At 42.9% G+C, this 15,991-nt stretch overlaps 1 protein-coding gene across 1 annotated transcript in view; it reads left to right on the forward strand.

Annotated features, from left to right (window-relative positions):
- Window positions 1–15,019, forward strand: part of fam184aa (family with sequence similarity 184 member Aa) — a gene marked incomplete at both ends in the record, with an annotated part of 31,109 nt that extends 16,090 nt beyond the window's left edge. The window contains 14 exons of the mRNA XM_079236492.1: window positions 853–975; window positions 1,943–2,104; window positions 3,820–3,941; window positions 4,197–4,347; window positions 7,859–7,973; window positions 8,135–8,232; window positions 9,515–9,668; window positions 10,525–10,652; window positions 10,745–10,929; window positions 11,519–11,665; window positions 11,763–11,880; window positions 12,154–12,258; window positions 13,497–13,621; window positions 14,905–15,019. Of these exons, the coding sequence (XP_079092618.1) occupies window positions 853–975; window positions 1,943–2,104; window positions 3,820–3,941; window positions 4,197–4,347; window positions 7,859–7,973; window positions 8,135–8,232; window positions 9,515–9,668; window positions 10,525–10,652; window positions 10,745–10,929; window positions 11,519–11,665; window positions 11,763–11,880; window positions 12,154–12,258; window positions 13,497–13,621; window positions 14,905–15,019 (1,848 nt within the window). The remainder of the gene's footprint in view (window positions 1–852; window positions 976–1,942; window positions 2,105–3,819; window positions 3,942–4,196; window positions 4,348–7,858; window positions 7,974–8,134; window positions 8,233–9,514; window positions 9,669–10,524; window positions 10,653–10,744; window positions 10,930–11,518; window positions 11,666–11,762; window positions 11,881–12,153; window positions 12,259–13,496; window positions 13,622–14,904) is intronic.
- Between the last annotated feature and the right edge of the window lie 972 nt (window positions 15,020–15,991).

The raw sequence follows: 15,991 nt of genomic DNA on the forward strand, positions 1-15,991 counted from the left end.
AATGTTACAAAATTACAAACATAAATTGAAATATGCATAAGATAGACAACAAAAGAAAGAAAGAAAAGAAAGAAAAATAATGTAATTATGTTAAGTCTGTGTGATATTGATTGCAAAACGTTCTGTAAAAAAGTAAATCCATAATAAGTCACACTCTGTATACATCGTGATATTTAGCCCATCTGCTGGCATTGATCTGCGGTTGCATGATAATCAGAGTTTAGATGAGTTGTGCATTCACTGAATAACATTACTTCAGCAGATGTTAGGGAAACATTTGAAATCCCTGTAAAATTATTAGCGCTTGAACTCAACTTCACCAGCAATCTGTCTCTGGGGATATTAAGGTGCTGTTTATCCAGCAGCACAGTATAATGTCTAAAGAACTACAATACACTCAAAATAAAACATATGCACTGAATGATGAATTAATAGCAAAGGCAAACCAAGAAGGAGAAGAAAAAAGAGCATTTCATAAGAGGCACTCAGAGGCCCGGCGAGGATTTGGTGCTGTGGTTTGAAGGATTATAGAAGCCGGTTGGATGAGAGGCCTTTTAAGTTTCAAATGAAAACTCACGTGTCTTCATTCAGCCGCCATGCTTCACACTCAACAACTCCATATTACGGACCCAATGGGATTTACAGTGGCTTCTTAACTCCCGTCCTCTTTTAGAGATTAGACTTTGAGAGGGATGAAGAGGAAGAGCGGCGAGGCCTTCATCGTAAACATAAGCACTAATAATGCATCTTTTAAAGTGTTTTAAAGTGTTTTTGTCTGTGAGATTTGAAGATAGCGTTTCCTCTTCTTCTCATCCTCTTTATTTTTGTCTTTCTCTTCCTTCTCCTCTCCAGAAAATGAGTCAGGAGTTTGAGATCAAGCGCATGTCACTGGAGGAGCAGCGGGATCGCCTGCAGCAGCAACTCGACAACTTGAAGGAGGAGCTCTCGGCTAAGCTCAACATGTCCAGTCAGGAGGTGCGGAGCAGTGAAGGAATATGTCCTTCAGATGTTAGAAAGTGGGGCCGTGTGAGGAACTGCTCCATAGTCAGGGTTTGACTCCAGTAGATGGAGTTTGGAGAAAGAGACTCAAGACTCTGTCACTGCCTCCATCGGTCCGTTTGGTTGCTATTGTGGGACTTTGGTGATTTCAATTCAATTAAATTAAATTAATTTTTTTTAGCCCAGAATTACAAATTTGCCTCAGAGGGCTTCACCATCTGTACACATACGACTTCCTCTGTAAGTTAAGTTGAGGTAAGAAAGTTGAAAAACATATTTTTTTGTTTGAATCCAAAGTAAAAACTAAGTTTTAGTTTGAATGTATCTAAGTCACACGATAACACAAACTAATGAGCTACTGGAGGCAGCGGCAGGCCAGAAACTCACATTCTGTAGGTTAACATCTCTCTCTTAGGCTGATACCCCTTTATCAGGGTTCATACGCTCATGGAAAACCTGGAAAAGTCATGGACTTTTAAAATGGTTATTTCCAGGCCTGGAAAATAACCCAAAATAAAATCCACAAAGGTTTAGTAAAAGTCATGTAAATGTGTTATATTCATGTGTTCATGTCGTTCATTTACGCTGAGTTTGAAATAATTAATATGCTTTTAAAAGAAAGACGCTCAAAATATAAGCAGGCATACATACAGGCATCTATATCAATGTTTATTCTTTTAATCAAACTATTGTCTCATTCATTTGTGTCATTTAAGGTTTACTGTATGCTTTGTATTCTCATTGTTAGTTTAAATACTACATTTACTCACTTTTTACTGTTTACACCCAGACTTCACTAAACGTTTGTCATGGACATTTGGTTAAAAGTCATGGAAAAGTCATGAAATGCATGATCAGAACGTGTATGAACCCTGTATTAAGTCAACTCTAAGTCCTAAAACCAGTCTTCTGATGGCGATAACCTCTCTGCTGGTCTCGTCAGGTGTCCCACCTCCAGGAGCTGGTGAGGGAAGGCGAGCAGAACATGGGCTCAGCTCAGACACAGATCAGCTGCCTGAGGGAAACGCAGGAGAAGCTCAAGGTCGAACTGGACGCCACTAGAGGTCGCGTCCGAGAGACCAGCAACCTGCTGACTGACCTCCAGGTGAGGGAAACACAGGGGAACACAGGAATACAGCTCCATGCACGCCTAGAAATAACTACATCATTCGTCATTGATTATAGGGGCAATATGAATGTCCTTTTACCCCGAGGAAATCAATCTTAAGTCAGTCACATTGTGACAGTGATGTCAGCTGATCAGCCAAAACAAAAGTGCTTGGCGTTTGCTGACGGTTTTGCAGGCAAAGTGTCACTCGATGCTCCGAGGTTTGAATGAAACAAAGAGGGAGTGAGAAAGAAAGAAAAAGGACGGATGGAGAGATGGGAGAGAGGAAGATCATTTTACACCCAGGAAATGGGATTTAACTGAGACGTGAGTGCAGCACTGAAGGCCAGCTGTGAGATAATGATGATGAGGCTATTTTGAGTTGAGCGGTCCTGTGTTTGAAAAGAGAGACGAGAGACGGGAAGATTATGTGTGCGAGTGTTAGAGAGAGCCGGTCGTTGTTTATTCATATTATTATTATTATTAATAATTAAGGATGATGTTGGCAGTTGAACGTAACAAAGTCAACAACACCAACGTGCACAAAGATGAAGTTAAAATATTTGGCACAAAAAAAGGCCACAGCTGGTGGAAATTCACACATGAAATCAGTGAATACAAAATGCCCAGTGAGCGACAGAGAGAGGGGAATAAAAGAGACAGAGGAGGACGGAGGGGCTGAAGGAGGAGCGATAATTACAGCCGGAGCTCGCATGGTTCTATAAAAGGAGAGGATTTGGGCGGTAAGAAGAGCACAGGATTGTATCTGGTGTCTCGTTGCAGGAGACTGAGCCAGATGCGTCACGCTGATGCAGACCAGCTATTGTTGAGCCAGAAACATGGGCTCGCTTAGTATTTTAATAAAAAACGACAGAAAAAAAGAACCCAGAAAGTTGTCAGCGACACTTTTGTCAATTCATCGTAATGGAAATGGTCAAAACTAATAAATGACTTTCCACATGGAAACATTGTGTCTTCATTAGTGCAAATTAGAAACGTGTATATCACAGAGAACACATTTAGGCTCATTGAAGATGATTTCTGGGTTATAAACACTTTACCCCCGAAGCTGAACAGACGAGCTTTTGGGTCTTCAGCAGATAAACCCCGCAGTGGAAACGGCTGACCTGGTGAAGTTGGTTTCTGCCTGGGAACCAGCACATTTTAAATGCCCTGGAGCGGTGGCATTATAAATAGATGTGGAGGTGGGCATTATGAGTCATGCAACGCTCAGCTGTTGAAATGCTGCATCGGGTCAGAGATAACAATGAGAAGATTTGCTTATTTTCAGGAGCTTCACATTGTTGTTGTTCATGTTCACCGAGTGGGAAACTCTTCATTGGACATGGGGTTATAATTATTTAAGTACAAACATTATAAAAGAATAAACTCATTTATTTTCAGCCTTTGACTTGAAAAATAAATTATGAAAGTTTATTCAGAGACACATTTAAGTCCTGATCACAAACAACCGTATGTGGGATATTTTGAGATAACATAGGGATGAACTATGTTAAAAAAGCACAATTTATGATCTGAAGAAAAGTTAGAAGGTAATAAACTTGCCTGAAGATTAAAAAACCTTGCCGTTTGTAGCGCAGGTTATTTTCTACTATTATCTTCGAGAAGTCCCTCAAAGGAAGAGGGGCATGCTGGGTAACAACGCAAAAAGAGCATTAGAACAAAATGTGTGCACCTGTTTGTGTCTGCAGGAGGAGATCGAGACCCAGAGGCAGCAGCATGACGCCAGAGTGATGTCCATCAGAACAGAAGAGAAACAGAAGACGGACAAGATGGCGGACGACTTGGACCAGAAATGGAGAGATGCACTGCGGTGAAAAACAAAACTAACTCATATGTGTTTCCCTCTCTGTCGGCCTGTCAGTCTCACTTCCTCTGGTTCTGCTCGCCCCATTTGTTCTCTCATTCATCTCTGTCGTGTCTCGCCCACTCAGCCTCACGATCACACTTGTTATTAGCGTCAGGGATCGTGGAAATCAACACAATCGGAAGCTTACAGATATCCTTCAGCTGGAGAAAACGAGGCAGAATGAGCATGAATAAAATAAATGTCATCGCTTCTCTGCAGGGAGGAGGTGCGTCTGCTGAAGGAGGAGCTGACGGAGGAGTACGAGTCAGACAAGCAGGCGGCGCAGACTCAGATCTCACAGCAGAAAGAACTGGAGATCATGGCGGCAAGAGAGGGATGGCAGAGGAAGGTGGAAGACCTGCTGGAACAGGTAAAAACACATAAACATAAGGTACATGCTTGCAGATACTTTTTGGTAGTAGTGGTCTCCATTTAACGTTCACTTTAGGATTTCTCTATTTTATTGAGCACAGAAGACACCAAGCGGTCCATATAAATCAATCCAACCATCTATTCTCGACACAAGAACCCTGACCTTTAACCCCCCGACCCGCTTTGGGGATCACTTTGATTGACCGGAGCAGAAAAAGGGCCCGTCGGGATCTGCATCCTCCGCCTGGCGCCGTAAACAAACCCCTTCACCCGCTTTACGAGTCACATCATTCCCACAAAGGATTTCACTTCTCTTCTGAGCTATTTTTGTCCAGTTTCTCTGTTCACACACAACAACCAGCTTCTGTTTTTTAATTAGTTTCCCCCCCAAGGCCCATATCTCTCCTCATACGTATATGTAAGCTGTACATACACATGCATAGACACTTTACACACACAGATGATGAAAAGTCAAGTTCTCACAGCTACAGTTGCTCTCTAATGGGAGTGGAAGTGGAAATTAGCGGAGGCTGCTCATTTCAGAATGAAAGCTCTGTAGCAACAGAGATTCATGTGCGGCTGGTTTTAAAGCTCTTGTCTGCTGATCCTCGTGGACCCGTCCGTGCTGAGCATCCTGCCTCTGGGTAATTCAGAGCTCAGCTGAGTCACAACTGAAACCAGAAAGAGGCTCGTCCTGATTTTTTTTTGCCAAGACGCCGGTGGCCTCAGATAAACTTTTTGTGACAAGCAGGATCCTCGCTTGGCGACTCTTCAGACGCCCTCGACGCCCCGATACGTGACCGAAGAAGCTCGCGGCGAAGAGGAGGAAGGAAGAAACGCTCCGACTTGTCCGTCTGATTCAAACGTATCATGAGGAGATACTTAAATGTGGATGCATCCTTGGTTTGGAGGCAAAGCCCCGTGTGAGTCTGGGTTATTTTCTTAATTAAATGATAATAATTTAGCCCATAAATAATTCTCTCCAGTGCCAAAAGTTCAAAACCCCCAAATCCTAGATTCACTATCACATAAAGCAGAGAAAATTCAGAAGGTTATTTCCGCTCCAGCTATGATAATAACATTTTGAATACTGAGCAGGGAGAAGGTCGGCCCATAATATATATAAAATATAATATAGTGAGGATATCTGACTCTTATCTTCTGTGTAAATGTGAATCACATTACAAAACGCTGCATTTTAAAGTGATCATGCAGAGTGGCTGAAAATAAACATCAAACAATGTCATAGACCAAATACCTAAGGAGCTTACACACGCTTTGTGTTTGAGTGTGTGTCTGTGTGTGTGTGTGTGTGTGTGTGTGTGTGTGTGTGTGTGTGTGTGTGTGTTTCGTCTCATCAAAGGGCTTTTGGTGAATTGTGCTTTTTTATTTTATTTTGGCTACACAAAGGCACATCCCTCTGAGGTGTGTGTACATGAGTGTGTATGCTAATGCTAGCGTCATAAAATACACACATCGTTTTTATTTTGAAGGAAAAGAACACGTTAGCTGTGAAAACATGTGTACGTATGTTCAGAGCCCCGCTGTGACGCCGTGGGTCAGATGCAGTTTATGAGAGCCGAGCCGCTTTACTTCACCTGCAATCAGCTGTTCTTCTCATATTTAATTTGCAGAGGGAGTGTGCTTCCCACACAGAGCATAGGTTTGTCCATAAAAGCTCGAAGCGATTCGTTACGCAACACAAACCTTTTACACATGAAATACATAACTGAAGGGTGCAATGATAAAATCAGTCGAAAATGTAAAAGGAAACGTCCTGCCTCTGTTTTCAAATGAGTAAATACGCATACAGAATATGATCCAAAGACAGTATTTAAGTAAATATATAAGTAATACGTAACAATTATAAAACAATAAACCTAACTTTAACCATTTTTCCATTCAGCGATGGATTTTTCCTTTTGCCTAACTGTAGATTAAATGTCGTTGGACAAAACAAGCATTCAGCATTTTTCACAGTTTTCAGACATTTTGTGGATCAAACAATAATCCCGTAATCAAAAAAGCAATAGCACAAATAATCCTCAGCTGCAGGCCAAGGCATAATAATGCTCTTTTCAAAGCATACACATCATGCACACACACATTTTGCACCTCTACACAACACATATATTCATATAGATGAGACTGTGCAGACGCACAGGTACAACTGGGCCGATCTGCACTGTAACGACCTACTTCCAGCAGCTCTGGGGGCTCAGACCGTCACACGCCACTTCACACAGGAAGAAGCTAACAGCTGTCAAAGTGACAACACAAAGCCTCTCGTATGATGGATGACTTCTCAACGGTTTCAGATGAATTTGTAGATGCATTTTGATGTCTTCTTGAAGGAATATCTCATCTAAAATCTTGTGTGACCCATTGAAGATTAGGACTCTCAGGTCGTTCCCTCTTCCATCTCTAGCCTCGAGCATTTGATTGACATAACATGGCGTCCACACCTTCAGTTTAAGTGGAGGAGGAAATATTTAATGGATATATTAACGTAGTAAAGTGTTGTTTTGTGTGTGTGGGTGGACAGGCCACCCTTATCTATAATGACTTCTTTTTCATTTTGATATTTTCATTAAATGGTTTGAGCCCCCGGCTGTGTGTGTGTGTGTGTGTGTGTGTGTGTGTGTGTGTGTGTGTGTGTGTGTGTGTGTGTGTGTGTGTGTGTGTGTGAGAGGTGTGTGTGTGTGAGAGAGAGAGAGAGAGTGTGTGTGCAGGTTGTTTTTCCACCTTCGTCATCTTACATGTCTTTTTATTCTTCTCTAAATGTAAAAATAAGGAAGGGAGGACACTCTGCACAGGTCATCCCTCCGTCTTTTTAAATCCATATCCGGTGTTGAACCCCACGCGCTTCATCTCAGAGCTGCTCCTCATCCTCTCATTTTAAATCCATCTTACCTTGCGGCCCTAATGTGGTACTCCTACAGCACTAAACCCTGTGGGGATTTAGCTGCGGCAGCTTGAGGAAGAGTGGCGTGTGGAGGACCGGAGCCGTCAGCCTGGGCCCTAATAGTCTCAACATCTCCCCAAAACAAAACCGCCTTTGTGACGTGATGGGGCTCACGCTCGGCGCCGTTTACGTGACTCGGTTCTGTGAGCTGTCGCTCGTCGTCTGTGGAGCTGTCGGCGCAAATCTCCAGCTGCAGCTCTCGTCGTTTGGCTCATATCCAAGAGCCGATACCCCCACCGGTGTCCTGAAGAAGTCAAAGCAAACTGTCGGGAAAAACATATTTTCATGAGGATTGAAGGATGAAAGACGCAGGAGGAAACAAAAATATGTTTTTAATGTTGACCTAATTAAATGTGGTGCATATTTGCTCTAAAGAAGAAATTGAATGTGCCTTTGCACTGAAACAAAATGACAGTTTTTATGTTGAGAGTGCGAGCACATTGTCCATATTTGCTTATTTTATCTATCCGTCTCTCCATCTCGTTACATACTCAGATGTTTTTCCCTTCAGTATGAACATCATCTGCTTCTCTTCTCTGTCCAGATCTCTCTGTTGAAACAGTCTCTGGAGCTGCAGTTGTCCCAGTCCCAGTCAGCCCTGCAGCAGCTGCAGTCTCAGTTCAACCAGGAGAGGGAGCTGCTGAGCCAACAGCTGAAAGGTAAGCTACTGCGGCTACAAGCGGGCAGCAAAACATGCAATCTGACCATGAAGGTGCATTCCAGGAGCTTTTCATGAAACGCGTGTCTCCTGTCATCCGTCTCGTTGAACAGCGTGTGTGTGTGTTCATGTGTGTGTTCATGTGTGTGTGTGTGTTCGCAGAGATGCAGCGAGAACATCAGAGGCGAGAGCACCGGCTGCAGGAGGCGCACTGCTGTGCCCTGAGCACCATGGAGGAGGCCAGGCAGCACCAGATAAGGGTATGGGTCCACAAATGAACACATGAATCTTAAGGCGCTCATGTACCTCTGCATAGATGACATTCCACACACACACATGAAGCAAATGTAAAAATGCACTGATATATGAATGTACATGATGCTGTTCACCTGTGAAAATGTGCTTTTCAGTACAAAAATGTGCAGCTGTGATGACCTTAAAATAGTGTTTCTGGCATAAACACAAGTTATACAGTTTGGAAAGTGCAATAGTTTTCCAACTCAGTCTGCAGCACACTAATTATTTCTTCATGTGTAGAAGTTTTACTTGTGAGTCTGAGGGATTTTCTGCAAAACTACCAACACTAGACACAAATAGACTACGGGGATTTTCTAATAATTCTTTTATTCATTAGCTTCATCTCCTTAAATTTACCCCATTTCCTCGTGAAATGACATTGAAAAGGAGCCGTCGTGGTAGTAGCTTATTGTTGACTTTACGGTTGAAGCGCAGATATAATTACACGGCAGGTTTGATGATTTTTCTTCCTGCCTCATTGAACAAAATGATTAAAGCACGAGGTGATGTGTACCATTTAATGTTAATGATGTCATGGATCACATAATGCCGCTTTATGGAAATGAGGCTGTGTGTGTGTGAGTGGGATTTCATGACCGCTAAACTAAATAAGGCAGCTTTTTGGATATTTCTTTGCTGTTTCAATAGAAAATCATTATTAATGCTTTTCTGGGGGGAAAATACACTTGTACAGCCTTTTTAGAAATCTGAAACTGGAAGTCCTAGTTGACCTTTCCCTTACATTATATCACTGTTTGTCTGGTACATTAAGGATGCTTCTATAATTTGTTTAGCATATAGTTACATAAGTTATGATCATTCTCCGCCAAACAAATGTTTTTCATGATTACAATTCTTCATCGCCATTTTTCTGCAAGAAAATTGTTCCAATGATTTGATACTCAATTGTTGGTTTCATTAGCACCTCGGTGGAGCTGAACCAAAAACCAAAATGTTTCCTTTATATATATATATATATATATATATATATATATATATATAGTGTGCAACAGCACGCTCAAAATAGAAGCAGATTAATTCTGATTAGTTTTGACTGTAATTAATTGTCATTCATTCATTTTCACTGAGTGACCGGATGAGAACTCGTACAGAATTGGGACACAGCGACGGCGTTAATTCCTGCTCATTGTTTGTCTTCTCGGTTTAATTCTCCGACAACACGGCTTCACAAATGCAATTATCTCCTTCAGCCAACTTCCTCAAATATTCTAATTACAAATGCAGGCCCTGGAGGAGCGCCTGAAGCAGGAGCAGAGGGAGGAGGTCCACGCTCTGAAGGAGGCCCACAGGAGGACCTTCGACATCCTGAGGCAGCAGTCGGACCAGGAGCTGCAGACGCTGAGATTTGAGCTGGAGGACGAGGGGAAAGCAAAGCTGGGTAAGTGATGATACACTTAAATGTAATTGCTGTAGTTTAAACAGGCACACAGCGTGGTTTTTCAACTACAGCTATAACTTTTCTGCCTTCGGAGAAGATGCTCCTACCCGGGGTGCTTATGTCTCTACCTGCTGCGCTGATGCTTGTTGGGATCTTTAGAGGACTGGAAGGAAGCACAACCAGCCTTGAACCCGGAGGTGATGCAAACCTCTGTTTGGAAAAGGCTCATTGAGAAGCTATAATGGGATTAAATCAGCAGATTGCATTGGAGAAGAATAATTGGCATCAGGATGACGACATTGTTCTGCAGAACAAAGTCTTTCTGAGGGAGATAAAGTCAAGTTTGATCTATTTCCACTCATTATCCAAGAAGCGACAGATTATTTTGTCTGTGATCTGTAAACAGGTAGTAGAACTGAACTTAATGTTTACATTTAGTATTATTTTTTTATTCTTTTGCTCCTTTGTCTTCCTTTTTTGTCTTTTTTTTGTCTCTGCCCATGTAAAGCATCTTTGGGTATTTAGAGAAGCTCTATATTAGATTGAAGTATTATTATTATTATTATTATTATTATTATTATTATTATTATTATTATTAAATATCGGATATAAAGAGACAGAATGCAATAGAAAATAATTGCTTTTGATTTTAAAACGATTTGAGATTAAATCCCTCGAAATGAAGAAGTTTAAACTCAGATGATGAAAAGATCCCCTATTGGTGGAAAAGGATTCCCAAGGAACAACGATGATTCATTTGTACTCGCAGTCATTTGTTTTTTTATCATAATTCTTCTTTCAATGATGTCACAGTTCCCTCCCATGATGGTTGATGTTTCCACTCTCTGTCCGGCAGCATCTCTTCGTGCAGAACTGAACCACCTCCATGCTGCCTCCGTAGAGCACCTGAAGCAGCACCACCACAAGGACAACACGTCCGCCAAACGAGACCTCCAGAAGGCGATGGAGCACAGCCACCAGCAGGTATGTCTTGCTTCCTTCTTTTCTTCTTTTTATTCCTGCACATGAGCTGGTGAACACCTTCTGACTCACTGCGTTTCATGCATTTCTTCCAGGAGCAGGAGCTCCTTGTTCGTATCTCCGACCTGCAAGCGGAGCTGTGTTCCCGTAGCAACCGCATCACCGACCTGGACCATGAGATCCACTCTCTGAACGAGACCATCGACACTCTGACCAGAGAGCTGGAGATAAAGGGCAAGGAGGTGCTGCGGGTTCGCAGTGAAGCTAACCATCAGATAAGGTACAGAGCGGCCCGTTATAATGGGTGTGATGTCATCAGGAGCACCTGACATCTGTCTTATACACGTTTGAGCAAATGAGGCAAAAAGTTTATTTTTACTAAAGTTACCGACTGCAGCTTTACTACTTTGTTTGCGTTTCCTGTCCCAGCTCTGCTCTTCAGCTTGCAGCTGCACATCTTGTCGTCTTCCTCTGTAATTTCATAGAACGTTCTGTACCAAGAGATCAAGTTTGTGAGGAAAATACGCACACGAGTGATTACTAGGAGCATCGCTGCTGTATGATGGAGATCATATTTTCACAGAAACTCGACTTTAAATCTTTAAAAATAATGACAAATTGATGAAAGAGACCAAACTGATCGATTAGTTGACTGATGTTTTTATGCTCCTCTACGAAAACATGATGCACCTTAAAGGTCATGGACCCATTAGGCCTGATGTTATTATTCTGATTCTCTAGGACCCTCCAGGACAGAGGTGGCCAACACGATGCCCGTACTATGAGTGTGTGTGCATGACCTCATGACACGTTGTGGTTTATTCATGAGTTTTCTGCTTTTTTTTTTTTTTTTACTTTTTCTGCTGCAGGGCCCACGAGCAAGACCTCTCCAAGAGACATGAGAGGGATCTGGGGGAGATGAGTATGGTCCACCACAGAGAAACACAAATCATGCTGGCGGACTTCAACAAGGCCCAGGAGGTCCTCAAAGACAAGATCAATGCGCTACAAATACTGTGAGTCACAGACAATTGAGTCTGTTGTGTGTCTGCTGGTTTCTCCTTGTGCTGACGCCGTCTGCCGGCTTTTCTACGTCACGTCTGTGCATTTCAGGCTGCAGGGGACGGAGGAGAAGCTCAGAAACAGAGAAAGCCGCCCAGAAGACCTGCACGTTATCACAGAGCTCAGAGAGATGGTCACCGAAAGAGAAGCTCTGGTGAAGAAGCTGGTGGTGAGTGGACCGGGCGGATTCCTGAACTGTGAACGTGCACCTGTATTTGTTTTGTCATGTCCTTAAAATCTATATATAATGATGTCATCACGGAAGACAGAAGCCTCAGCTTTCTGCTGCAGAAATAACAAATGCTCTCGCTATCATGGATTTCATTTTTAGATCCATTGCGACAGGATCGTGCAAACAAGAGGCCGACCTTCAAAGGTCCGTCCGGCTGAGTTTGATACTCGATGGGTGGAGTAACGCCTTAAAATGACGTCTTTTTCACAGGACGACAAGAAGTTCTACCAGCTGGAGTTGGTCAACAGAGAGACGGGGTTCAACAAGGTCTTCAATTCCAGCGCCAACGTTGGCGTGATCAACCCTCTTATCAAGGTGAGCGATCCCACACTGGGACACAGACATTCTCCATGTCAATGCTGGTCTGCAACGTGCTAGCTCACACACGCATTTGGAGATCAATCACAATATAACATAAATTAAAAAAGTAAATCCACAAAGGGTCTAAAAGCCAAAAGGCTTGGCAGTTATCCACCTTCTGTACACAGTTGACAAATAACATCATTGATCATTATTCAAGGTAATAAAGGTCGCTGTCATGATCATTTATCTACATTGTACATTTGTCTGCCTCATATTGAAATTGATCCGCAGCAAAGCCATGCAGTGAGGGACAAAGACTGTTTTGTTATTGCACCTTAATCAGCTCCAACAAGGGTCTGCTACACACTATAAGTAGAAAGCATCCTTGTGCTTGATTTGATTTTTTTTTTTCATTATCTTATTCTTAAATGTATCCTATTTTGTTAGCGCTATGAGTCACCAAAGCAAAACATCTCCCCATTCCACTTCAAGTTCACCTTAAAGACGGATCTCTGTGCACACGGGTGTCGTACCTTCTGTTTTGTCCCGGGAGTCATTCAGAAACAAGGATGCTTGATGTCAGCCTCATACCAACATCAGTCCTCTCCTTCTTTCCTTTCCTCTTCCTCATGCTGTTGTTGCTCTCAGCGAGTTTGTTCCTGTTAGGGAACACACACATGTACTGTACACAGGTTGCTGTAACTAGCTTACAGGTGTGTCCAGCTTTGGGTTTGTCTCCATGTTGAGGCGGTGTGCACGGGGCTGTAGCGACAGCGATACTTTGGATGGCGGTTTCTCTTTTTTAGCCTTTCCAAAAGTGTAAGAACCGGGCAAAGCGGAGTTTATCTGCATCCAAGCTGCAGTCGTTAGCATGACCAGCTAACTAGCTTACGTCAAGGCCAAGGGTTAAAGGTCAAAGTGTGGAAGCCGGCCCTGGATTCTTTACCAGAATTTCAGCTAACGTCAGCGACTCTGTCCGGCTCCTCATTGGATCACATTTGCATCACCTTCCCCAAACCCCGCCTCTCTAGGTGTATCTGTGGTTGACAACAGCCTCAGCCAATCAGATCACCGCTTTCCTATCCAGTCAGCTCTCTGATTCGTCAGCCCATGAGTCATGAGGGAGAGGAAGAGGAGGGACGGGAGGTGGAGGAGGTAGACCCAGCCTTCCTCCATCCTCCCTCCACAGGTCCCTCCCCAGACTCAGGAAAGCCCTTCAGCTGTTCAGCCCTCTTCCTCTTTCTCCTCAGCATCCTCCTCCTCTTCCTTCTTCTCCTCATCCTCCACATCATCCCATGACAAGCCTTGCTCTTCCTCATGCTCCTCATCCTCAGGAAGCCCTGGTGCAGCATCAGGGCCTGCAAAGCTTTAGGAGGTGAGAACTAATCTGTCTTGCTGCCACTGCTGCCCTCCGTTCACCTTCACTTCACCGGGAGTGAGGGAGGGAATTACCAGATGTTTGCTGCCTCCACCGTCTGTATACCTGCCCTCACTCCTCAGTCACCCTCCCTCTATCCTCACCCCTTTAACCCAAACCTGAAGGAGGGCTCTCTTAGAAGACCAAAAACAAATGTGTATGACCTCCTTCTGCTCTTTAGTGAAAACCTATACAAACCTGCATTCAAACTAGCTGCAGACATAGCGTTAACAGTTAAATTAGACACTTTCTTTTATCATCTTTTCCTCACCAGAGGCATGCCACCACAGTTTGGTGCAGACTGTATTTTACCAACATGTGCATAGGGTTTCATAGGAATCTCTTTATTTCACAGAACGCTGCAGCTCAGGGTCAACAGAGACATGTAACGAAGATATAATCTCTTTTTGATCCATTATGCCGTATAATCACATTTTCCCTTTTTGTATCATTGAGCTATCACACACACACTTCGCAGACAGAATCTTCTTTGAAATATACTCTCATAGAAAGAGGAGCCAACCCTGAAACTTTGTACGTACAAATCAGTCTCCACTTCCAGCTCTGATGCAGAGAAAGAATGAGGGATTTTAAAGCACTGCAGAAACTTAGACGTGCAAATGTGAAACCATTTCAGATAACGCTTTGGTTCTGCCATACAAAGGCAGTGGACACACAGGAGATAAAGGAGGCTTTAAAGGTTGGCTGCATTGAATATAAAGCATAAAAAAAACGTTTTTCGATGATTTCAAAAGCGATTTCAAAGAGGAGAAAAACAGCAATACAGCAATAGTGTTGTTTTGAATTGAGAGGAGGAAAAGGCGTTCTATAACTTTCCATAAGTCTTCATCCTTTCTGTTTTTTTTTTTTGTCTGTTTCAATCTCAGAAGCAGAGCCGAAAGTAATCCGGGTTTAGAAACTGGACGGATGAAAGTGCACTCGTTGCTCCTGCGTGTGTCAAAGTGTCCTTGCATGTGGAGGAAGAACTCTCTAAGTATTGTGGACATCACACCAGCCTTCACTTGTTTTCTATTATATTTATTACAAGCACTCACAGGATCTATTATGCGCTGGTTCTGCCCACAATCCTCTACACACATTGTTCTCACTCTTCTGTTTTCTGATGCTGCCTAACAAGCTGCCCATGCTTGTAAGCTTGCACACACACCAAAAAAATATGTATGTTCAGTTTCTCTCCGTCTCGTCGTCGTCCTCATTTCAACACGTTTCTCCTCCCTCAGCCTTCCTGAGGCCAACGCCACGACGCCATCAGACCTGAGAGTCGTGGAGGCGGGAAAAAGCAAAGACCTCGTGGTGAAAGAAGAAGAGCTGTACGCCCAGTACTTCACTTTCTGACCGGCAAAAAAACAACAACAACAATCTGTCAAAAAGAAGGAGGTAATGGGACAGAGAGCTAAAGTTGGGCAGCGAGCACTCTGTCGGTTTTGAACGTCATTTCGGGGCGACATTAATATCAAACGTCCACTGCTAATCACAGCGCTCCATCAATCACTCCAGTGTGAGTGCAACCTTAGGGCTTCCATACACGGTGAGCATGGCGAGCGGTGCAGCTTGTCGGTGCCTCACCGTGAACGTGTGCATGGTAGCAGGATGTACAAACGCTTTTATACCACATGCTTTTGTGCAAAACGTGACATTTGTATGAGCTCTGAAGCGGCGAGGGGTTTTCATTTGATCTTAAACGTTTAAAGGACTTCTTCGCCCGTGAATTTGTCATTTTGATAACCTCAGACCCAAAAAGTTAAACACTAAATGTTGAGTAGAAGTGTGGAGGTATGAAGAGGTTCACTTGCAGCTCTTTAAGAGACGCGTTTGAATTTCACTCTGAAGTTTAACAGGGATTATATCGCATAATAAGGAGGTGGAAGAAAAATATATGTAATTTTTCCCCAAAATTGAGAGGAAATATTAGCCGTATATTTATCAGGACTGATTACACTGTTATTCACTGATATAAACTTAATTCTGAAACCTTTAAAGACACACATTAAAGACGAAGGCTGTATTATTAATCTTGACAAGAGACAGTAGTAATATGTCAGTGTTGAAGGATAATTATGATATGTTGCTACCTGGGTGTGACAGTATTTTTCTTTGAGAATAACAAGTACTTGTTGAAATATGGGAACATGGGGACATTTCTAAACGGAATAAACACAAGCAGCTGATCAGACTGGAAGAGAAAATAAAGTTAATAGTTAAATAAAAGTACAATTATTACCATTATTATTAATATTTCTGTGAGAGCAGTGGAAAATACAAAGATACACACCTCCAAATAAAGCGGTGCGTTGGCTGAACTGTCAG

The sequence above is a fragment of the Taurulus bubalis genome (genome assembly GCF_910589615.1).
Source record: "Taurulus bubalis genome assembly, chromosome: 21".
NCBI lineage: Eukaryota > Metazoa > Chordata > Actinopteri > Perciformes > Cottidae > Taurulus > Taurulus bubalis.